The sequence below is a fragment of the Arachis stenosperma genome, chromosome 6 (assembly GCF_014773155.1).
Source record: "Arachis stenosperma cultivar V10309 chromosome 6, arast.V10309.gnm1.PFL2, whole genome shotgun sequence".
NCBI lineage: Eukaryota > Viridiplantae > Streptophyta > Magnoliopsida > Fabales > Fabaceae > Arachis > Arachis stenosperma.
In genome coordinates, this window is record NC_080382.1 from 141,003,244 (window position 1) to 141,029,369 (window position 26,126).

General features: G+C 30.1%; 2 protein-coding genes and 1 pseudogene across 2 annotated transcripts; 2 read left to right on the forward strand and 1 right to left on the reverse strand.

The window, feature by feature from the left end:
• Positions 1 to 285: 285 nt before the first annotated feature.
• Positions 286 to 8,583, reverse strand: LOC130935140 (pleiotropic drug resistance protein 1-like; annotated as a pseudogene).
• A 6,726-nt stretch (positions 8,584 to 15,309) lies between these two features.
• Positions 15,310 to 17,490, forward strand: LOC130934848 (L-type lectin-domain containing receptor kinase IX.1-like). Its single transcript, XM_057864373.1, has one exon. The coding sequence runs from the start codon at positions 15,310 to 15,312 to the stop codon at positions 17,344 to 17,346; it is 2,037 nt and encodes a 678-aa protein (XP_057720356.1). The 3' UTR covers positions 17,347 to 17,490.
• A 6,308-nt stretch (positions 17,491 to 23,798) lies between these two features.
• LOC130934849 (L-type lectin-domain containing receptor kinase IX.1-like) lies at positions 23,799 to 25,746 on the forward strand. Its single transcript, XM_057864374.1, has one exon. It carries the CDS (start codon positions 23,799 to 23,801, stop codon positions 25,737 to 25,739), a length of 1,941 nt encoding a protein of 646 aa, XP_057720357.1. The 3' UTR covers positions 25,740 to 25,746.
• Positions 25,747 to 26,126: the final 380 nt, after the last annotated feature.

The window sequence follows — 26,126 nt, forward strand, 5'->3', positions numbered from 1 at the left end:
TGCATTTCTCTTTACATTGAGGGTCATCAACTGTTTATCGATTATATATATATATATATTATATTTTATTATTTATCGATTATATATATACGGTGCAAATTCTGATAACATAGATGCAAATTCTGATAAATATAAATATAAATTATATATTTTTTGTGTATAAATTTCTGTAAACATGAGTGCAAATTATTACTGAAAAAATATTAGATCGAAATGATAATATTTTAGCATTGTTCTTTATTATATGGAAATAGTCTATGGGCAACATCATACAAGAGTTGAATTTAAGTAAAACTCTTATCTTGCTTGGTAATTAAACATCTTGATAAATACGGCAAAAATCACTGCAAAAACTAGTGCGAATCCAATAACAATGGTTGCAACCACTCCCAAAAATTCATGCCTAAAACCATAGTAATTTTTTAAGAAGTCTTTCACCGGAACATATATTCCATTAAACTCAGTATTTTCTTCTATATCTCCATATTGTGAAGCCACCAACCCATACAAACTCCAAGCTACTGGATTTATCAAATTGTACCATCTCCACCATATTGGTATCCGCTGTTACAATATCATAAAAAACAAAAAACAAGAGAAAGTCAATGATAGAACACTCATTTTAAGGTTTAGGGTTTAGGGAGCCAGCACTTATATTAAAATTTGATCAGCACTTAATCAGTTAAAAAAAGTGAGTAATCTCATATTATTAGATGTAATCTCACACCATTAAAAACATAAATGATGATTAATTAATAACTACAAATCACAAAACCTACTAGCTTATTCCATTTCACAACTTTTTGAAAATTTTAAACAAATACAATAACAAAGGGATTGAAAAAAAAAACAAACATGAAAAAATGAAAAGAACTAAAAATAAAATGTGTTTAGAAATGTTCAAACTGAAGCAAAAAAAAATTCACAATATTTACATGCACCGAAATAGGATAATACTAGGGAGACAAAAAACAGCAAGAACTTGCCTTATTAATGAATGCTAATAAGACAAGTTCTGACTGTTTTTTTTGACTGATTTTCTTTAGTTACCAAATATTTCCGTCGAAATATACCTATCATTTTTTTTTTCAAAACATGCAACTGAATTAATGTATGTCAGTCATTAACGATTAACTAATAATAATAACACTACTTACTGTACGTGGAATCAGAAAGCCAGAGAAAAGATTCCACATAGAGTATGTTGCACTTCCAACTATTGAAGCAATGTGTGGATTTGGGGCTGTGGCTGCCATCATCATTCCATAGTAGGTAAAATATAGGAAAGTGAAGAACATGAAGAACAAGTACCAAAAGAATTTAGCCACGGTCCATTCATAACCAATCATTGCATAAACTATTACTCCATATGCTATAGACTGTAAGAGAACATGAGGGATTTCAATTAAAGCCTGCTTAAAAAAAATGAAAAATAAAAAAAATGTTAGTCACTTATCAGTTAAACAGTATAACTATGTTACGTGTACGCAAAAAATTAGTTAATCAATATTAGTAGTTAATTTAGTGGCTAATTTTGATGTGGGAGGAAATTGAAAAATGCTTGCCTGAGCAAAAGCATATGCCAAAGGAGAATACATTCCGGCGGCTTGTTCTCTGTAAAATACAGTTCTTTCTACGGTCACCACCGGTAGTACGGAAGTAGCATTCTTGTTGCCAATAAGCATCACAGCAACATACATCAACCCCATGGAATTAAATAGATCTTGGTGCTTCTCACTGCAATTCATTCATATGTAAACTTATTTTAGTTTTAGAACTTCATAATAAGCTAATAAAAAATGTTATTTGTATACGAAAAATCAATTACCAAATCTGTCACTATGTATTCTGTTTTCTACCATGTATTCGATAGGAGTGACTGATTTGTAGTTAATTTTTAGTGTATATATAGCATAGTTATAGCATGATGTCATACATTTTGGAGCCAAGTTTCCAAAACATGCTTCCAAGTACCAAGGCGAGTGTTGTTGTTAAGAGAAATCTTATGGCAGTGTATAGAGGATTGCGCCAATATGACCAATGTTGTTTCCATAAGCAAGCCATGCATTGAGTAAAGAAGCTCCTTGAATACTTTGAAGGAAAATAAAGCTCCTTGGAACATGGTTTTGGAGTATTTAATTCTCTGATAAGGACCTTGTTTCTCCTAAAACACATCACACAAGGAATAATAAAATCTAAGAACATATATATATAACTTATGAATTTAATTTTAATGTATTGTATGTGTAAAATAGTTTTACACGTGCATTCAATCACGTAATGTCACATAATCAAAAGTAACTACTATTTTTATTAACGGCGTAAATGATTATCTAAAAGGATAGATGTTATTGTACGGATATATAAAACAATTTACACATAAAAAATACCTGTACAAGTCTGAATTTTTGTACAGTTGAGCAAAATCAATTCCCAATTCCATTTCTTTTGCTGAACTTGTGACTTCCAACATCCATGTTGCTGGATTATAGCCATCACTGATTGCATTAACACCTTGAATTCCCTTTTGTGAGAAAAGTGTTTTGGTAAATAAGTCCAATCAGTATTAATAGATACTCACTTTTTTAAAGTGTCAAGACATGAATCAATTTTATTCACCAAATTTTCTCTAAGGTTTTACCTCAAAGTAATGAATTAAATCAGAAGAATTATGGCCAAGTGGCCCAACATATATCTCTTCTCCTCCTCGCTTCATTAGAAAAAGCTGCATTATTTCATTCAAATAACAATTAGAAACAAGTTGATTAATTAAAGTAACTAACAAACTTAAATATGTAACAACTTTATTACCTCATCAAAAGATTCAAATATATCAATGCTAGGTTGATGGATGGTGCAAACAATTGTTCTGCCAGTGTCCACTATGTTCCTAACTGCTCTCATAACAATAGCAGCAGCCCTTGCATCAAGCCCAGAAGTTGGTTCATCCATGAATATGATTGAAGGATTAGCCACTAATTCGACCGCGATAGTTAACCTTTTGCGTTGTTCAGTCGACAAACCATTAACACCTGGCAATCCAACTATTGCATTCCTTAGCGAGTTCAACTCCACAAGCTCCATCACTTCATCAATAAACATCTGCAAAATCTAACTGTCATGAAACCACTTCTCCTAAAAATTTAAACTGATAGAAGAAGGTCCGCACATAAATAGTTATATCTCTAATAGTAACAATTTATATATTGAGAAACTGATAAAATATTCAAACCTTTCTTGTTTCAAGGTTGATTTCGGAAGACAACCGGAGCCAGGCCGAATAGAACAAAGATTCATAGACAGTAACATGAGGAGAGTGGATATCATTTTGTTCACAATATCCGGAGATTCTTGCAAATGTTTCTTGCTTCTTAGGATATCCAGAAATTGTGATGTTCCCTCCAATATATCCCCCTGTTTTTCGACCGGCAAGTACGTCCATTAAAGTTGTTTTTCCGGCACCGGTGATACCCATTAGAGCAGTGAGAACATGTGGCCTAAAAGCTCCACTAACACCCTTCAAAAGAACCAACTTTTCCTCAACAACACCATGTTTCCTCATTTCCTACATGTTCATTTCAAGGACTTAATCTTTCAACTTAACAATAAACTAAGAAGGTGTGTGATTCCTAAGAATTTTACAGATTCTTAGAGATGTAAAAACATTATTAACTTCTTTAGCATTACTTATTCTGTTTCTACAATACCTGTGGCATGTCAACAGCATATGTTACTTCATCAAAGGTGATGAAATGTGGTTCAAAAGGGAGAACCATTCCTCTTTTCCGATTAGATAAAGATTGAACAGAGGTGCTTCCACCATTCTCCTCTGACTTAGCAGTGTGACTTGCTTCAAGTGCTATATATACAATCAATTTGTTACATTAACACATACTATATATATAAGATCTCATGTTATATATTAAACATTCAAGATGAATTAAGAAAACTTACGGTTCAAGTAAGTGAGAGCAAGGATGAAAGAAAAATTGAACAATAATGTGAATCCAACTAATGCTCCAGCACCTATCCAATACCAGTTTGATTCAGTAAAGAACCCGCGAGATTTCAAAACTTGAACTCCTAATGATTCTGTTGAGTTAGGTAAAACCTGTCATTAAAAACATAGCAAAACATTAGATTGATTAGCACAAAATTAAGTAGTTAACATATTAATATGGTAACATATAAAAAAATGTTACATGTCTCCAACTCTTCCCTAAGAACTCGTTGTTCATTAAGGCATTTTGTGCATACACCATAGGTGACACCCAATATCCCCATAGCCAACCTTTTCTTATGTTGTCTATAAGGCAAACAAAATAGAAAAACATTGTTAGCTTAATATAATCAAGATTAGAATGAAGGTAAGAGAAGCATTACAAAATTTATATAATTATATGTTACCTTTGGACAAGATAAAGCCACTCATGGCAAAAACAAGGGTTAATGTAAATGCTCCAATAGTGGAAGCCATAATAATTTCTCTACCAATTGCTGCAGTTAATCTGAACAACCCTGAAGCCATTTGGTTGGCTAATGCTAGAATTAGCCATTGCCTTAACATTCTGCATAAGACAGCAGAGTTGAACGGATGTGATTACACGACTGTATTCAAAATTGAACTGTGTGTCATGTTGATGTAGTTGTTTTACCTTCCAAGGTGAGGATCAAAACCAATGACAAAGTAAGTGAGTAGTACCCAAAGAAGCACTTCTATAACTGTTATGGGGATTCTTAGAATCCATTGAGGAAGACCATAAGCCCATGCTGGATAAAAGAGAAAGTTTTTTTGCTTGTAAAATACTGGAAGCCTCTGAACTACCATTGTAACTTCAGAACATCCATTAAACATGACCACAAAAAGGCCATAGAACAATGCACCAGCATAAATGCCTCCATCAGTCATTGAATCTCGGTGCATTTCGGTTCGAAGGAAAACTGTCATGGCAACAAGGGCCATCATAGCCACCTTTAGAAGGAGGAGGAAACATTAATTAGTAATGGATTTGAAACTTAACTATAAAACTCGAAAAATAATGTTAAGACATACTTGGCAAAATTTGAAGATATAGGTAAAGGAATTGCGTTTCATGAGTAAATATTCTCTTGATAAGCAAGCTTTTAAGAGTTCCCATTTTGCCACTCCATACTTGTGTTTTGCCAAAGCAGCAGGGTGGCTTTTAGTCTTGTCAAATTGAGTAGCAAGTTCTTCACCAAGGCTTCTACCAATGTGAAATGACCGAAATTCCTCTGCAAACTCTTTGGCTGTCACAAATCTATATCTTTGGTCTTTGTGTGCCCAATATTGTTCTTGATCTTTCATTGATGTCACCTATAATATTAACATAAAAACAAAAAATTGTACAATCAAAGATTGAATATCATTTTTATTCACCAAAGTCCTAGTAAATGACCAAAACTAAACATAAATAAATAGGTCTAAAACTAATGGCAAAGATTCATTTATTTACATCAATTAAGCGGACTAATCCGCAGCGAATCTCAATTAAGCTGACGAATGAGCTAGTCACTCGACCAACCCGAGTAAGCTGTCTCAATCTTAGTTATTTATGAAGGGTCTATGGACAAATCAATAGAAACTCAATTTCTAAATCCATAAAACTATAAATATTGGATCCAAATATAAGATAAATTTGTACTTACTTCTTGTAAAAAGTCTGCTACACCTTTCCTTTGAGGACATCTAAAACCCTTTGAAGCAAAAAATTCAAGCACATTTTGACAAGGGCCCTGATAAACTATATGTCCATCAGAGAGCAAAATAATGTCATCAAAAAGATTGAAAGTCTCTGGTGGTGGCTGCAAGAGTGAGATGACAGCAGTTCCTTTCATAAGTTGGACATATTGCTTTAGTGAATTCACAATTTGGAATGTTGTTGAGCTATCCAAACCGGTTGATATTTCATCCATGAAAAGAGCTCTGGCTGAACCAACCAGCATCTCCGCTATATATTTTTCAACATTTCATAATAACAATAAATAACCGTGTGAGTTATTTTAATTAAAGTAAAGATTATTAGACAGTAAAATTGTTACCTGTTGTAACACGTTTTCTTTGTCCACCAGAGATACCTCTTAACATTGCATTCCCCACAAAAGTATCTGCACAGATCTCAAGTCCCAAAACCTGAAGAATCAAGAAGATCCAATCTGTTATATTCTTAATTGTAATGACATAATTATGTGTTGAGTGTATGAATATTATTTTACCCTTAGAATGTAATCTGTTATAATATTCGCTTTGTGGCCTCCAGCTGCTCTGGCCTGAGAATCATAAGATACAGAAACACATTCAAGTTCAAACATTTACAGTAATAAATGTGAATTATTTGAAGTTTAAAAATAATAGGTGTATTAGTTAGTATAGTTTCAGTACTATTCTTACTTTCATATAAACATCGATATCTGGATCAGGTTTAATGTTTTCTTCTATCTCTCTTCTACACACCTCTGCTAGCAAATCTGCAGTGGGTTCAAATCCATCAATTTATTATTGTATAATAGATTATAAATATTTTTTATATAATTGATGAGAATCATATCTATTATTGAAGAAAGTGTGAGTTCAGGCTCACTGAAAAATATCTCTTAACTACTTAACTGTCATGTAACTAACTCTCAAAGAGCTGCAACTAACTAAAATAACAAATTACTTATGTACTTCATCTATTCACTATGTTATCATGTGTGTAAAACTCTGATAAATATAGGTGCAAACTATATATTTATGTAAAAATTATTGATGGTAAAAAAATGATAATATTTGACGGTTATGTAGGATTACTCAAAATTAAATGCTCCTTTTAAATTCTAACCATAGCGTGTCCCAGTTCCTTGGCATCTTGCTGAAAAGGTCAATGTTTCTCTAACAGTCATTTCTCCAGTATGAACATCATTTTGACCAACATAAGCAGAAGTTCTCTCTGGCACAAATTCATGCATCCCATGACCATTATAGCTCACCTTTCCATCAACCTGATGACCAACAATTAATATAATTTAATTATAAGCAATATTAGTTTTTTGCATTATAACAATGATTTCCCACACAGAATAATATATTAAAATAAATAAATAAATAATGCCATAGAATATATCAACATATTGTTAAACAATTTTAAGAGATTTCTTTCATTATTTAACAAAATATTGACCTTTAGTTTTGAATTAAGTTTTCCCGCCAAGGCCAAGAGGAGTGTAGTTTTGCCAGAACTTGGAGGGCCCAAAAGCAATGTCAACCTATAGGAGAGGGTAAAAATGTCAATCCAAAATTGCTAATGGCCATTGTGAATTATAATAATATACAAAAATGTTATTCGTATACTAAAATCAGTCATCAGTATATTTGTGTATAAATACATGTGTGATTTAATTTATTTTTAATATATATTTATATTTTTACATGTATTTTATACTAATAACTGACTTTGGTAACTGATTTTAGTGTACACGTAACATAGTCGAATAGTATATGCATGATTACCTGGCAGGCTTTATTATACCACTAACATCCTGAAGAATATTTATTTGTTGCCTTTTGCCAAGTATATGAAATGAGTTTAACAGTCCCTTTAAAAGAACAGCCAAAATAAATTAAAAAAGAAAACAAAAAAAAAACACAACAAGAAGAACAAATTAAATGGAGTATTAGATTAGCTAGAGTAGTCAACATCAATTTAAAAATGATGATTATATCACTTATAATTACTTCCACTATATTAAAAATGAAGTTGGTGAAGGTTGGTAAAGCTCTGCTTCCTACTTGAACTTCTGCTTTCACCTTCAAATTCTCAAATCGAACTTCGATTGTAGGGATTTGAACTTTAACCCTGAAAAATAATGTCATCCAAAAATAAAATAAAATTAGAGGAAACACTTTTTTTTTTGTCTTTTAAAAAATGTTTAAATGATATTTTTTTCTCTTATAAGAATAAATTATAAAAGTAATTTTTAATAGTAATTATATATATGCAAATTAATTAGTGATAATGTTTTGTTAAATTCAAATTATAAAATATAAAATATAAAATATGTATTTATTAATGAAATAAGTAATTGTATTTATTTTTAATTTTTTATTGTTCTTAATGATACATATATAAATATTAAATTAAATATTTTTCTATAAATTAAATATTTTATTTCATGCGATAAAATATTTAAAACAATAGAAATAGGTTTACTAAATTAATAAAATATATTTTATATTATTATTATAATTTGAATAAACAAATTATAAATGATCTCTAGTATACATATATACCTATCAATACGATTCCTAAGCTTCAACAAGAACTTCTCATTGTCCTCTTCAGCAATCTTCACAAGCCTTTCAAGCAAATACCTCCTTTCTTGCATTCCAAGTTTCTTCACATCGATTTGGCTGGTCACCCCGTCCGGGGTGGCCAGCAAACCTTTCCTCAATCGCGCGATTGAGGGAAGCTTTTGAATAGCATCCCATTTAAGAGCTTCTTCATCATCTTCTTCTTTGTAAATGGAGTTGTTATCAAAACTACTCTTCCTCCAAACTGAAGAACTGCCAACCCTCTCTATCTCCATTTTTTCCAAAACCCACCAAAATTAAAGTTTCCTTTCAACACAAAATGTTGTTATTAGTATGAGTCTGTATACAGTGTATATATGTAGAAGTATATTACAGTGAGAGAGAGAGAGTTTAATTTGCATGGGTGTATGGTGCAACCACATATGCCATTTGTGCAGTGTTTCATCGAATGAGAGTGGATGGTTCTTGGGATTTGCAGTGAGCAACAATGGTTCACATAAATGAGGGCATGCAGCATCTTTTACAATGTAAGATCAGAGTTGTCTTCAAGAGGTGCCAGTGTTGGTTAGAGGTTACATTAATGCATACTTGCATACATAAAATGTTGCATTCAATTTTTCTTTTTTTTTTTTAATTTTAATCATTAAAATTGTAGCACAATACAATAATTAAGAAAAAATTAAACCATTGAGAGATACAAATAAAAAAATACCAATTATTTTTAAATTATCACCAAAAACCAAATAAATTGATATTTAACTATTTAGAAAAATCTAAGGTTTTAAACCAAGTAAATCGCCATTCATTGAATTCCGGTAGAGTTAGAATTTTAGAAATTTAAAGATTGAATCGAAGTTCAGCCTGAAATTAAATGAAATATAATAAAATAATATATTTATATATAAAATATATATTCTTTTTAAAAAATGAACTATTTTAAGTGTTTGTTTATTTGGGTGTTATTTTTGAAACAAAATTTTAATAATATTTTTTGAAAAAAAATTTATAAAAATAAAAGTAATTTTATATTTGAATATTTCAGATAAAAATATCTTTTTATTTATTAATTATGTTTGGGTAAAATAAAATAAAAGTACTTTTTATTTATTTATTTATTATATGAAAAATATCTTTTTTTAAGGAAAAAAGATCTTTTATAAAAACATGTAAATTATAGTTTCGTAAAAAATATATTTTTATTTTTCTAGTGCTTTTATTTTTATTATTAAAAATTTGTCAAACACACTAAAAAAAAATCATTAAAAAAATATTTTTTTTATCGATTTAATAGTGCCTAAACAAATACTAAATTGTTTGACAATAATAAAAAAAATCAAACTAGTTTGATCGATTAATCAATCTATAATTAATTTTTCTTGTCTTTTAATTAATTTGCTGTCAATCCATTTTTTTACCTTAACTGAATCGGTTTAATAGCCAATTTCCACTAACCTAGTTGAACTGCTAGGTTCAATTCGATTCTCAAAATTAGATCATGGAAAAATCACAATAAAGTGAGGATTTTAAACAACAACGTAACATTAATAGCTATAATAAACATCAAACGAATGATCATCAACACTGTGAATTGTTTCCGATCTATAATAATGGCAGAATTTTAAGAAATATAATTGCTAAAATTGATTATTTTAGCTTAAATATATAGCTAGTATACTTTTAGATAAAATATAATTAAATAATTGAAATCCAAGGAAGATATACTTGAAGCACATGACAAAAAGGTAAAGACTATGATAAACTATAAACATATAAAAACATTAGAACACCTAAAATCAGCAATGATATGGAATCACTCCTCTCAATTTGATAAAAGTACTTGAATTTCTTTCTATTCATTGGAGGATTATTATTTAAATTCCAATTCACGTCGAACCTTTCCACAACCAATAATTAACAACGACCAAGGCACTCCCTCAATTCCTTCGGGTTATTTTGATACCGACTCCAACATAATTCGGCACACTCTTCCACAGTAGATTCAACATAATGATCACTCCAACGTCTCTTAGGAATAGTGTTTAGAAATTTAGCATTTACACAACAAATAATTATTCCAATTATTAGTATTACGTATACACTTATCATAATGTTCGTACCCATTTGTCTCTCTTATTTTTTACTTACAATTACATGACGAGCTTTTATATAGGCTTAAAATCGTTCCTTCGTATTATTATACGTAATAATTTTAGAATTATAGATGCAAGGCACCGATATAAATAAAATAAAAAGTCTCATTAGTTACGTTTGATTGACTCTTCAATTCTTCGAAAATTATAATTATATAATAATTATTTAATTTTACGTAAAATTTTGATTTATTTTTGAATGCTCCTTAATTCCTACGGAAAGAGTGTTGCGTAAATGAAAAAGAAGTTAGGAAAAAAGAGAGATTGGACAAATTTAGAATTTAAAAATTTAGTTAGAGATTAATGTGAAAAGAATTTGTCTCATATCTATGTCTTAGTATCTCAATTTTAAGATGATATATAAATAAATTTTTATGTATTTGTGTTCATTTATGTACTCCTGTCTCTTAAAAGTTTGTGTATCAAAACCTAACACTAAAACATGTGTTAGCATATTCATGTTTTTGGTCAACATAATACTTGGTCATAGTTGTTACCTTGTGGCACAAAAGAATTGATATGTATTTTTTTTTTCCTCTCTAGTGCAAAGCGTTTTTGAAAGAAGCTAGGGGCATTTGCCTCAATTAAATAGACTTTTTTTATGCATATTGATTGCTACATAAATGTAGCCAACTACCTTGGCCAAAGATCGATGACAAGTAACTACGTGCAAAAATTAAGTTAAATTAGTTTAGTAGTTAACTCATTAATCTGTTTAAATAAATATTGAAAAGTTAATTCTCCCTTTATATATACAATAATTTATTGACTAACAATAAATTTTTAAAGGAAATTCAAATTCGTGACGAATTAATCATTAATCTGCCAAATTAAAAAATATTGTAAAAAAAAGGGGTTTAATTATTCTGTTGATCTCTATAATTTCGTAAAATTTTCAATTAGGTCCTTATATATTTTTTTTAATTGGATTCTTGCACTAATTTTTTTTCAATTAAATTCTTTTTAGTAGTAATTGGCTTAATTTTATAGGGACCCAACTAAAAAAAAGAATTAATATAGGAACTTAACTAAAAGGTAAAAAAAGTATAAGGACCTAATTAAAAAAAATTAATGTAAAGACTCAATTAAAATAAAAAAAGATATAGAGACCTAATTAAAAATTTTGTAAAACTATAAAAACTAATTGAGTAATTAAACCGAAAAAAAGTAACTACATGAAGTCATATAATAGGTTGCTAATCCCATGGTTCATTAATCTGATTAATCAACTAATCTTGTAATTAATTAGAGCTTCCATTGATCACATTGTTAAAGGCCAAATGCTAATTAATTAGAATTAATTAGAGCTCTTGAATGGTATTCATAAACTTGTTATGAATTAGAGTTTCACGATGCTAGCTATTGTGTCAATAACATGTTACGTGTACAATAAATTAGTTATTAAAATTAACTATTAATATAAAATATATATTAAAATATAAATATATATTAAAAATAAATTAAATTATATATATATTTATACATAAATATATTAATAATTAATTTTAATGTACAAATAATATTTTTGTTATAACAAATAGAACCATTAATCACATTCTTAAATGGCCAAACCCTAGTTAATTAATTAGAGCTCAATATCTTACTTTTTATATACAATGTCTTTTTTTTTTTTTTCTAAATCTAAAACAAACATTATCACACATTCACACATGAATATCTTACTTTGTGTCTTAATATCCAACCCGCCGAAGGGCACATGCTGTATGCTTTAATAATTTCTCCTCCTATTTGCTGATAAAGTTGGGAGTGTAATCAGTGTATGTCCATCCTCCCTTTGACTCTCGTGGACTTTCAATAGAAAATATAATAAGAAATAATCAATAATTAATTGTAAATATACCATCATATGTACCATCGAATTGAGTTTGTAGTAGGTGAATTTGTTTTCTTTGCAATGCTCTTGACTTTGAGCCATCTGGATCTTATTTTATTTTATTTAAAAAAAAAGAGAAAAATGCTGTCATGCCATGCTGACGAGAGTCGTAGTTATAATTTTCCGACCACTTAAAATAATTATATTTTTAATAATAAAAATCCTTTTTTTTTATTAAAAGTATGAAATATTTGAACTCGGTTTATCTAATTTATTTATGAATTTTACAAACAAGTATTCTAAAAATACTGGTTAAAATTATTACTTATGTTAGTTTTTTAAGAATTTACATTTTTTATATAATAAGTACTTTAGAAATTCAAAACTTTTTGTTTTTTTATACAAACTTTTTAATTTAAAACTTATTATTATTGCATTATTATTAATTTTGAGTTTTCTAACATTACAATTTTAGCCAAGTGACTAATAAAAGAAAAAAAAAATTCATAAGAATAATGAGTAAGGTTTGTTAATTTTAATATCTTTGTATAAATGAAAGTTATAATTTAAACTATTATATATATGACAAAGCATACCTGCAAAATTATGATGAACCTAAAGTACTATATATTAGTTGGCGAATTATTATTTCATGTGTCAAAAACTTTACAAGGAATCAGGGTCTAGTAAATATTTTATTATTTAACTACCAACTTGCACTTGGAATTTTGTTTTGGTCTTCGTCAATAGTTGAATGCTTAACCCCAGTAGCGATATCATATAATTAATATATAAGATACTTTATATATGAATACCTAAATTAATAATCTAATAATTTTAAAATAAGGGATTAAATTAATATATTAAAATAAAAATCATATCAAAATAATAGAGTCCAAATATTATTTAAAAAAAGTTTTCTAAAATCAATATCACTTTAATTTTATATACCTATGTTTTTTTTATATATATATAGCACTTTCCTGGCACTTTCAAAATTCGGGAGAAAAAAGGGGAAAACATATCCCACTGAATTTTCAATAAAAAGTTGCACCGCTTTAAGGATGGTTTCTTCTTTCTTGCACACAGATTTTGAAGGCATGTGATTAAATATATAGGGGACCGTTGCTCTTGGAACCAGCGTACTGAGTTGGAAAAATTATCACGTAATAATATTTATTATTATTTTAATGTGTTTTGTTATTTTTATTTTTATTTTTTATTTTTTTAGCAAAGATAGGAGATTCGAACCCGCAACCTCTTAATTGAGTATGGGAAGATTATGCCATTTGAGCTTTTACTCATTGGCGTGTTTTGTTATTTTTAGCTAAATTAATTTTAACCCATTATTATTAGTATAAGTTATTTCATATAATGGTTCGTTAAATTCTATTTCACTTTTAATATAACTAGATAAGTAATAAAACAAAAAGTAAAATATCTTAATAACACTATCTATAGTAAATAATCAAATAAGTATGCAATAATAATAAATATTGATAAATTTAAAAATTATAAAAATACATATTAAATCCAAATAAAATAACTATTGTCATATATAATGATAGAAACATACCATTATTTTTCACTTGAGTGGTACTGGTCCATTTCTCATGTACTTTGGTTGAACAAAAATTATAAGACAGTAGTTGATGGCATACATATATAAATTGAAATGTTTTAAAACGTGTGATATATATAAAAACAAGTCAATTCTCCCCTAATTGTATGTTTAATAGAAGTTTATTTCCTGGACTCTGACCTTCCTCCATTTTACATAATCCATTTCAATCTCTCACTCCAAATTATACTAATTTTGATGGCACAGTATCTTTTGTTTTATAATTCGGTGGAAACTCATGTGCACTCGACTTCATGTGAAGTTGATAGGTGAGAACCGTTAGATGATTTGACTGATTTGACTAAATTTTTATCTAATAGCTCTCAACTATCAACTTCATGTGAAGTTAACTGCAGTTGAGTTTCCACCTTATAATTTATTAGAGGTCAATATTTTTAGTGAAATAATAGAAAATTCATTAATATTATTATTTAATTTTAATATAAGATGAATACAAAAATTAATTATTTAATAATTTTTATTATCATCTCTGCTACTATCACATACAGTTTCATAATTTTGGACAAATGTCCTGGTAATTATATTTTTATGAATAAATAATATATGTTTTTCTAATCGATCATCCTCTTAAGAAAACAGAAGAAAATATAGATAACAATTCTGTTTTGTGGTTTTTGTTTTGCAGCACTCCTCTAGCGAAAAGCACAGTAGGCACAAAAAATGGCAAGCTTATCAGTTGGTCAACTAGTCCAATTAAGTAATCGCTATAGATGCATGCATATAACAGGCGAAATCCAAGGCACCTAACATTGTCACTATTATGTATAAAGAATTAACCTTATTAATAATCTAAAATTTCAATTTATGCAATGTGGAAATTAATAAGGGGTAGTTCAGTAATTCATTTAAATAAATGTTAAAAATTTAAATTTTATTTTATATAAATAGTAATTTATTGATCTATAATAAATTTTTAAATAAAATTCAGATTCGAAGCGAAATAGTCCTTAATTTATCAGATTAAAAAATACCGTACAAATCAAATAAAAAATTCTAAATTTTAAATTTTAAATTAAATACTAAATTTTAATAATATAAAAATAAAATATTTAAAATAAAAAAATATTAGTCGTCTTAATATTTTTTAAAAAATATTATTCGATATGTAATTTAATTTATTTATAAATATATATAATTTAATTTATTTTCAGTATTATAGTGATAACTAACTTAGTAACTAATTTTGACGTGCACGCATCACTCGAACATTTCGAATCAATCGTATAAACCCCTAACTAACAGTCTCATCATCGATAAACAAATTATCAATCATTATTTCAAAAGAAAAAAAGAAAGAAAAAAGAAAAGGAGTATAATGCCAAGCATATAACACACATGAGTGATTACTACGGCTGCTTCTAAAATTTCAATTTCAATGGCTTCTCTATCTTCTTCTCATCAGTTCTTCAATAATCTTGTTCCTTCTATTCTCCATCTACTTCTTCTAATCACCCTCTCTTCCCTTCCAATTTTGGTTCATCCATTATCCTTCAACATAACCAACTTCGATGACCCTGCTAGTGCAAGCCAAATGGCATACGAAGGTGATGCAAGATCCAGCAATGGATCCATCGACCTCAACAAAGTCATCTATGACTTCAGGGTTGGCCGTGCCATTTACGGCCAACCCCTTCACCTTTGGGATTCAGCCACCAAAGCTCTCACAAGTTTCTCCACAAGCTTCACATTCACCATTGATGCAGTGAATGACACAAAGATCGGTGACGGTTTTGTGTTCTATTTGGCACCTCTTGGCTACCAAATCCCACCAAATTCAGCTGGTGGAACTTTTGCTCTCTTCAATCAAACAACCAATCTCGTCAACCAACCACAAAACCATGTTGTGGCGGTTGAGTTTGACACATTTATTGGCTCCATTGACCCACCATTTCAGCATGTGGGGATTGATGATAACTCTCTTACTTCACTTGCTACTGCCAAGTTTGATGTTGACAAGAACCTTGGTGTCAAGTGTTTCGCTTTGATTTCTTACGAAGCTTCGACCAAGACACTCACAGTGTCCTGGTCGTTCAGTGGAAGCAGTGGCAATAAAACTATTGCGACTGCTTCCACTTCGAATTCTTTGTCTTACAACATTGACCTCATGCAAGCTCTTCCAGAGTGGGTGAATATCGGGTTTTCGTCCTCGACCGGGTTATCCACCGAGCGAAACGTTATCTATTCATGGCAGTTTCATTCAACTTTGGGTGGAGAAATGGGGAAGGTTCAAAACAAGAAGCTGAACATTGTTGTGGTGGTTGTCCCGGTGGTTGTCACGGTTGTTTTATTGACTGTGGTGGTGGTTGTTGGTCTCTTGATCATCAAGAAAAGGAGGAGGACTAATGAGGAAGGTGGTGGCGAATACCCTGGACAGTTCCCTATCGAGTTTGACCTCGACAGAGCAACTATCCCAAGGAGATTCGACTACAAAGAATTGGTTGCGGCCACCAACGGTTTCGCCGAAGACAAGAGGCTCGGACAAGGAGGGTCAGGAGAAGTCTACAAAGGCGTTCTGAGCTATCTTGGAAGAGTTGTTGCCGTGAAGAGGATCTTCGCCGACTTCGAAAACTCGGAGAGAGTTTTCCACAACGAAGTAAGGATCATAAGCCGTTTGATCCACAAAAACTTGGTGCAATTCATAGGTTGGTGCCACGAGGAAGGTGAATTGCTTCTTGTTTTCGAGTTCATGCCGAACGGAAGCCTCGACACACACCTTTTCGGAAACAAGAAGACTCTGGCATGGAATCTGAGGTACAAGGCCGCGATTGGCGTCGCGACCGCGCTTCATTATCTCCATGAAGACGCAGAGCAATGCGTTCTTCACAGAGATATTAAGTCAGCGAATGTGTTGTTAGACAACGATTTTAACACGAAGCTGGGCGACTTCGGCATGGCGAAATTGGTAGATCCAAGATTGAGGACTCAGAGAACAGGGGTTGTGGGAACCTATGGATACCTGGCTCCGGAATACATCAATGGAGGGAGGGCGAGTAAGGAGTCAGATATGTATAGCTTTGGAGTTGTGGCATTGGAGATTGCAAGTGGGAGAAGGACTTTTAGGGATGGAGAGTTTCATGTGCCAATAACAAATTGGATATGGCAACTTTATGTTGATGGGAACCTTATGAGTGGTGCTGATGAGAGGTTGTGTAAGGATTTTAATGTGAATGAAATGATGAGTTTGCTTACTGTGGGGTTATGGTGCACACACCCTGATGTTAAACAGAGGCCAAAGGCAGCACAAGTTATTAAGGTTCTTCAGCTTGAAGCTCCATTACCAGAGATTCCTAAAGATATTCGTTATAATAATGTTGTTCTTCCACAACATTCAAACATTGTGCAACAACCACCACATCACTCCCTTGAATCGCCGCCTGACATTACTACTAGTCTTGTTTACGGTGGACGGTAACCATCACTACATAGTTGGTTAGAAATCATTTTTGTTATGAAATCTCAGTTGTTTCAAGTCTTAGAATAAACTGTTTATAAGGTTTTGTACAAGGTAGCTATTTCTTTAATTTTTTGTTTTTATGATGTAAGTAATTGAGTTCAATTTTCAGGATTTTGGATCCTCTAAAGTTTGAATTTCACTTTAAAAAATAAAGTGTGATATCTCATTATTAATTTTATAGGTGTGACCAATAATAAATATAAAAGAAAAACTATTCAAAGATTGAACATTTTACTTTCTAAAGTGAAATTCAAATTTTAAAAATCCAAATTTCAATTTTCAAACCAAGAGAGAGCAAGTTCCCTAAAAAATGTTGTGTGTGATTTGAGAGTAAATAAATATTTTTATTTTTACTCTATTTTATATTGTCCAACCACTTGATTAATAAAATACATATTAAAATATAAAATATAATTAAAAATAAATTAAATATTATATATTTATATATATAAGTAATAATTGATTTAATAATTAATTTTTAGTATATATATAATATTTTATGTTGTTAGTTTAAAATTTTTTTATTTTATTAATATTTTAAAATTTAAATTAATTATAATAATTAACCTATAATACTAATATAAAAAATAATTAATCCTTCGTAACAAAATGGCTCACTTATTATGAAAGTGCCTACCACTTCTCTATGGTTGTGTTTAAATGCACTAAAGAGACCAAAAAAATCAATACCACATTTTATAATATGTTTGATTTAGGAGACAGAAATAAAATACATATTTATGTTTTTTAGTTAAATTTATGTATAAGTCTCCACTAAATACATATGGAGATACAAAATTTAGAGGTTATTTTAGTAAATTTCTTTTATTTTTAATATATTTTATAAATACTAAAATTTGTCATTCTTTTATCAACATCATAGCTTCATCTTCTTTTTCATTTTGCGCAATCAATTAAAAAAAAAGCTCATTCAATTTGGTGCCATTTTTTTCTTCTTTTTCTTTTTTTTTTTAGAGTAAAAAGGATAAAAAAAATGGAAAAAATAAAAAAAAAATATGAAAGTTGTCTAATTTGATATCATCCTTCTTCTTCTTCGTTTGTGTTGCTTTGACTTCATTATTTCTAAAGTTTGTTTCCCTCCTATATTTATTAATGTCGTAACTGGAGAAGTAAAAGTAAAAAGGATAAAAAAACGAAGAAGATGAAAGAAGAGTATAAAAATAGAATAAAAAAAATGGAAGATTAAAAAGATAAAAATAGAGTATAAATATAAAGTGAAAAAGATAAATCTTAAACTAGTTGGAGTTTGATCGAAAAAATTAAAGAAACACAGAAAATAATTTTTTTATTATAAAATAAGATTTAATCGAAAAAATTTTAATTTAAAAAAAATCAAAAAATATATAATGTCTTTTTATTAAGTATTTAATTAATTGTATTTATTTTTTCAAATACAAATTAAAGATATTTAACAACTTTTTATCTATTTTTTTAAATATAATACAAAAATATAAAAAAATTAAAAATAATCTCTGTTTTTTTGTCTTTATATTTTTGTTTTTATATTTTTATCTTAGGCATAATATCTAAACATAGTCTATATGTATAAATTCTTGGTCTAGCATTATCTAATAATGGTCAACTGAGTCTTTGTTCATATGTACGTGTACTTTATGGAACTGCTCACATTATTCCCATTGATCCTGATTAATTTATGTGATACCATTTGACAACTTAGACGAATCATTGAATAGATAATTATCTAACTTTTTCGTTGTTTTCTATTCCAAGTTGCAAAAGGCGTTATAAATTATACTATTTGATGACCCCACATTAAAATCATTACTACTCTAGCCCCAGCCACCAACTATTATTTAAAATTAATCTTAATCATGATAAGATTAAAATTTAGGAGATTAAATGAATTTAATTAAAGAAACTATCCTTTTAGGAGATTGAAGGTCTCTAACAACCACCTTAGATCAGATTCACTTGTGAAACATAAGAATTTTGCCCAACTAAAATGTTGACATGAAAATCCTCTCCATTTATGGCTTCCATGAAGAGTGTTAGAGAGTCAATAAATTTTGTGATTTGTAATTATTAATTAGTCATTATTAATATTTTTAATAGTATAAAATTATATTTAATAGTATAAAATTATTTATTTTTTTATTAATTAAATATTAGCAAAATTTTAATAAAATTATTGTTTATAGACTTTTTCATATTATATTATTCAAAGGTCAACTAAGGGACACAGTCATTAGGTCTATCATCTATTGTAACCACTTTCCACCCACAAAAAGGCCTGAATTTTCCTATTTATTTATGAAGTAAATCTTAATTTGTTGTTTAGTAATTTACTCATATTTTCTCCTCAATATATAATTTCATCTTCACAGTATTTTTACACACTTCAATTTCATCCATCAGTTCAAATGTACTCCTTTTTAGAAATATAATTAGGTTATAAAATGTTCGATTAAAATCGTATTTTACCAATTTAATTAATCATTATCGAAGTCCTTTGCAGAACAAATCTCACTTTATCCAAATTAGTTATTACTGAATAAATCTCTAAATTAGAAATAAAAATTCGTCTCTACGACAATTTAAAAAGAAAAATTTCTTTGCTAGTCTTTTCACGTATACACATAGCTCTATGTGGAAGCAAGCCGTGACATTTAAACTCTTATTTGGTTAAAAATCAAATAAACATGCAATTCAAAAGGGGTCTAAGACACTAATGTTTTTCTAGCAGTAATATGAATTTATCTGATTAAAATTTTTTATTAGAGATGTTAAGTAAAATAAAAGATAATAAGAGATGATTTCTCTATCGCAAAAATTGTTAGCGACTTAAATTGGTTTTCATTGAATTATTTAAATGTCCACAACAGGAAGAAAGCAAGCTAGCTTGTCTGCAAGTTCCACTCCTTGACAATTTCAGTGAAAACTGAAAACAAAACATACCATACATCTGTCAACATTATTGATGTCACTACATGTCACTCCAGACAAAATAAACCCTTGTTTCTTAGTATTTCTTGTTTTTCTTGGCAAATCTGGCAAAAGCATCCACTGATTATAGAAGCTCAGATCTGTCCCTTGATAATTCAATTTAAAAATTATTTTTTAGAAATTAATGTTTTGAAATTATTAAAAAGAAAACTTGACTCATATTAATATCTTTTACTAATTACTAACTAAATTAAAGCATTAAATTGGTTTTTACTTTTTAGAGATCAACTATATTTGTGTGACCCTTTAAAGACCAATTTCATCTTCTTAATTGAGATAATTATATAATATGTTTATCTATTTAAGGAAAATCTTATCTATTCATAACCATTTTAACATTACTAAGATTTATTTTATATTAATGTGTATTCTTTTTATTTTAGACTATCATTTTAAAATAAATTGATTTAACTATATCAATATATTTCACAGTTGCATTTTATTTATGTCATAAAAGTGAATAACACGTAAAATAAAAAGTTATTGGATTAAATATCTACATAAAATAATATAAATAAGATGATATTACATAACCAAATTATTTTAGTAACAAGTTTGATCAAATTAGTCGAATAATTTATTGACACAATAAAAATTAGGAGTGTCAAACGGGTTAGCCTAGTCTATTTAGGTCCGACCCATTAAATTCATGGGTTAAATGTGCTGGTCTATTTAAGTTCGTTTTATTCGTGGGCTAGAATTTTTTAGTCTGAACCGTTTATGGTTAGTCGGATGGGTTAAACGGGCCAACTTGTTTATCATTTTATTTTATTTTTTGAAAAATATTTTGACAAAAAATACCACTTTTAGGTAAAAAATCATTAAAACATAATATTTTTTAAGTTGATGGATCAGTTTTCCAGGTCAGATTAAGAAAAATATTGGCTAAATTAAAAGTGCTACTTTTTAAAAAAAAATATAAAAAAAGGGCCACCCGTTTAGCCCGCGAACTAACCCATTTAACTCGTCATTTTTTCGGGTTAGTCGAGTTCAGCCCGTTTAGTCCGAAATTTAAAAGGGTTTAATTTTAGAGACAAAATCTGCCTATTTAAATGGGTAAACAGATTGGTCCAATAGGTTTAGTCCATTTTAACGGCCCTAATAAAAATCAACTGAAAAATAAAAAGAAATACGTAAAAAAAAAACTTAATTAAACTAAAATAATTTATTCAATTAATATTTCTCAAAAAATAAAAAAAGAAAAGTTAGATGCTTACCATTAATAGGTACTAGTCAGTGCCACCGATTTGATCATAGCAATAAGTAAGACATTCCCTTAACTTCCTTGATATATAGGGATACTGAGTCCAGCACTTGCTTATACACTCCTTCGCATCAAATGCAATATAATAATATGGGGTCCAACTTCTTTCTTCTTCAGGAATAGTATTATCAAATTTCGCAATAACTGAACAAATAACGATTTCAGTTATCAACATTATTACAATTGCATTTGTCACAATGCTCTTAGCCATATCTCTCTCTCTCTCATCTCTTAGTTTTTATTTAGAGACCAGGCCAGATTTTTATAGAGACTTAAAATCTTGCCTGATATTATTATATGAAATATGATTTTAGAATTAGGATATTCCTCGCTTAATAGTTTAATTTGTACCCCCTCCTCAAACTAAAAGATGCAAAATCACCAATATAAATTAAAGAACTTTTCGTTGTAGCAAAGTAGTGTTGTTTTAGATTAGTTTATTATCTCAATTAAGCTTAATTTACTCTTGAAGTAGTCAACCTTTCAAAAACAATTATTTGCGTAAAAACTTGTAACATTATACATACTAGAACGAGACCCACGTATAGCGTTAAAAGGTAAATTAATTATACTATATAATATATTTTAATATTATTGTTTAGAGACTGATTAAATAATATGTAATTATGCTTACTAATGTTGAATTTAAAATATTTTATATTAAAAATATTTTATAAAATATTTATTTAATAATTCATATATAATTTTAATATTTGCTTCAGTGACATACTCAGAGAAGGTAATAAAGTGGCGGACAGATTGACGAGAATCAACGCTGAAATTGATCCTGGTCTTGTCTTTTGGGATGCTCCGCCACAAGAAGTGAACAGCTTTGTGCGTGAAGATGGAAGAGGGATAATGCTTCCCCGTATCTCCAGGAGCTAGTGTGCTTTCTTTGTTTTTTTTTTGTTTGGGCCTATAACCCCTCATATAATAAAAAAAAAAAGAAAAAGCAAAATGGCTAAAACTCATTATATATAAGATCGGTATCAACTAAACCAACTTGGGTTGGTCGAGTGATCAGCTCACTTGTCCGTTTAAGTAAGTGTCGGGAGTTTGAATCCCGTCTTGTGCATGCAGCAACTTATTGACTAGCGGTAGACCCTTAAATGGAGCTCAGATTAATCTTTAATCTGTCAAGTTGAGGGATACCATTTGAATAAACAAAAAAAAACTAGATAGATAAATCGGATACGATTATGCAACATGGTTCTAAATATAAATATAAAATATATATTAACACATTCCTAAACCAAGAGTATATAGTGTAATAAACTACAAAAATTTAAAAGAATTACAATAACAACAAAGCCTTATCCCATCTTGCAAATACCCATCATAGCATCCATTCCTTTTTGATGACCCCCCACTTTGCGATACTTCACTCAGTGGCACTTCATTTGACCTTTTACCAGTCAGAACCTTCCAAAAGTAGTTTTTTTGTTGACCAATTCTCAATGATGGACATACCTTAAGAGAATTATCATCATAAAAACTAGTTTATTTGATGGGAGAATCCAAAGTCTTATAAGACTCTTTTTTAGGTATTGATTCTGTGTAAGACTCTTTTTTAGATATTGGTCCTGCGAAACTCATAATATATAGTATATCTAAGCAACATGTTGGGATCATCAACTCCCTCATATCAATCAAATATGTTGTTTGTTATTGAAGGCAACATTGCAAAACAAGGTAAGGTTGTGCTTTGGTTATTTATGCAGAATAATGTGGGAAAACAGCCTAAGTCCAATCGCAACTTTGTTGGTCCGTTGTGATTAATCTTTTATTATGTACTATAAAATAAAAGGAAAAATGAGACCAATCATTAATTATTAGTCAACCTTAGTTTTCATCGATTTGCTTCACTATGTTAGAAAGTATTATATCCACCTTCTTGTTTTAAACTTTGGCTTTAGTTTCACAAAAGTGCTACATGCACGTAAAAAAAACCAATCATAAAGTATTCATATATAAATATACGTGTCGTTTAACTTATTTTCAATATATATTCTATACGAGTGGTTGATTTTGATATAATTGTTAATATCATCTTGTGATTGTTACAATGTACATCAATGAATGATCCACCATGTTTTAAAGTTCTAATCTGCCATGTTATCCACAAAGCCTGTTTTCACTCTTCAATATTATTGATTGCACAATGGTTTCTTCTCTGCTTTTGCTTCTTCTTACCCTTTTCCCTTCAAATGTTGACCCATTACATTTCAATATAACAAATTTCAGTGATGTTGAGAGTGCAAGCAAAGATATGGCATATGAAGGTGATGCCAAAGTTGCCAACGGGTTCATAGAGCTCAACAGATATGACTACTATCGAACCGGCCGAGCCGTTTACAGCCAGCCTTTGCACCTTTGGGATTCATCTGCTAAGATTCTCACAGACTTCACAACCTCTTTTAGATTCACTATTCAAGGACCAGAATCCAATAGTAGTGATTATAATGTACTTGCTGATGGATTTGCATTCCACATGGCTCCTTTGAGTTTCACAACTCCACCCAACTCAGCTGGTGGCAATTTTGGACTATTCAACATTTCCACACATTTTGGAATATCCCAAAATCAAATGTTTATGGTGGAATTTGACACATTCCAAAATAAAGATTATGATCCTCTAGAACTAGAGCACCATGTTGGGATCAACGAAAATTCTGTCAAATCCATCAAGTATACTAAGTTTGATATTGAAGGAAACATTGGGAAACAAGGTCATGCTTTAATTACCTATAATTCTTCTACCAAGAACCTTGTTGTGTCTTGGTCTTTCAATGGAGCTAGCACTCATACTCTGTCTTGTGAGATTGACCTCTCCAAAATCCTACCAGAGTATGTGACAGTTGGATTCTCAGCTGCAACTGGCCACCGCTCTAACACACAACACAACATTCATTCTTGGGAATTTAATTCAAATTTGGATTCCACCGATTCTGAGGTAAACAGAAAGAAGAGGCAAAAAAGGATCATAGAAATTGTTGCACTGACTTGGTCAATAATTGTATTGGTGCTTATGGTATGTGTTTGTCTTATCAAGAAAAGAATTGCCAAGCTTCTACATGATGGTCAAGTATCAGTCGCCAATGACTTGGACGAAGCATCACTACCTAGAAGATTCAAGTACAAGGAATTAGTTCAAGCCACCAATGAGTTCTCAAATGATAGAAAGCTTGGAAGTGGAGGATCAAGTCAAGTTTACAAAGGTTTTCTAAGTCACTCAGGACGTGCGGTCGCAGTGAAGAGGATTTTCGCTGATATTCAAGGAGGCGAGAAAATATTTATCAATGAAGTGAAGATAATAAGCCGTCTTATACACAGAAACTTGGTGCAATTCATAGGGTGGTGCCACAACAAACAAGAGTTCTTCCTAGTTTTCGAGTACATGCCTAATGGAAGCCTAGACACTTATCTCTTTGGAAAAAGAAGAGCTCTGCCTTGGGATGCAAGGTACAAGATAGCTTTAGGTGTGGCCACAGCGCTTCATTATCTTCATGAAGATGCAGAACAATGTGTGCTTCATAGAGATATTAAGTCTGCTAACATTCTATTGGACACAGATTTTAGCACCAAGCTTTGTGATTTTGGTATGGCAAAATTGGTAGACCCAAGATTGAAGACTCAAAGAACAGGAGTTGTAGGGACATATGGGTACTTGGCACCAGAATATCTCAATGGAGGAAGGGCTAGCAAAGAATCAGATATATATAGTTTTGGGATTGTAGCTTTGGAAATTGCATGTGGAAGGAAGACTTACCAAGATGGAGAATATCATATTCCTCTAGTGAAGTGGGTATGGCAACTCTATGTGGAAGGGAATATTCTGAATGTTGCTGATGAAGGATTGAACAAGAATTTTGATGAACTTCAAATGACATGCTTGCTAATTGTGGGATTATGGTGTACCAATCCGAATGACAAGGAAAGGCCGAAAGCAGCACAAGTGATCAAGGTTCTTCAACTTGAATCGCCGCTACCTGAGCTTCAACATGATATGCATGATCATCCTCTTCAACCAACCATGGTGAAGTTTAGAACTTCTTTTCAATCATCATCCATCAGCAATAGCCTTGTTATTGATGGACGTTAGTGTCTAAGCAGAGATAAGATATTTCACTTGAAATGAAATTGCTTTGGTTAATATAAATCGGTGGTACAACTTATATTTACAAATAACAGTGACACTATAACCTTTTTCTCAATTGCATACTCTATATTTTGGTTGACCTGTGTTTATATAAGGAAAAAAAAAAGGACACATCAATGATTAATAATATAATAATGGAGATTTATCATTGACTACCTCAAAGTCTTTCCCATGAAAACATTTTTGTAACAACCTTGTTGGCATCTAGTTTTTGGCTTATTAGCTTATTAATCTTCCACTTGGATGCTGTATCTGCTTTTCTAATTTTTGCATTTCCTTACCAAAAAGCTTATAAATCAGCCAATGCATATGGATATTACAGATCAACCC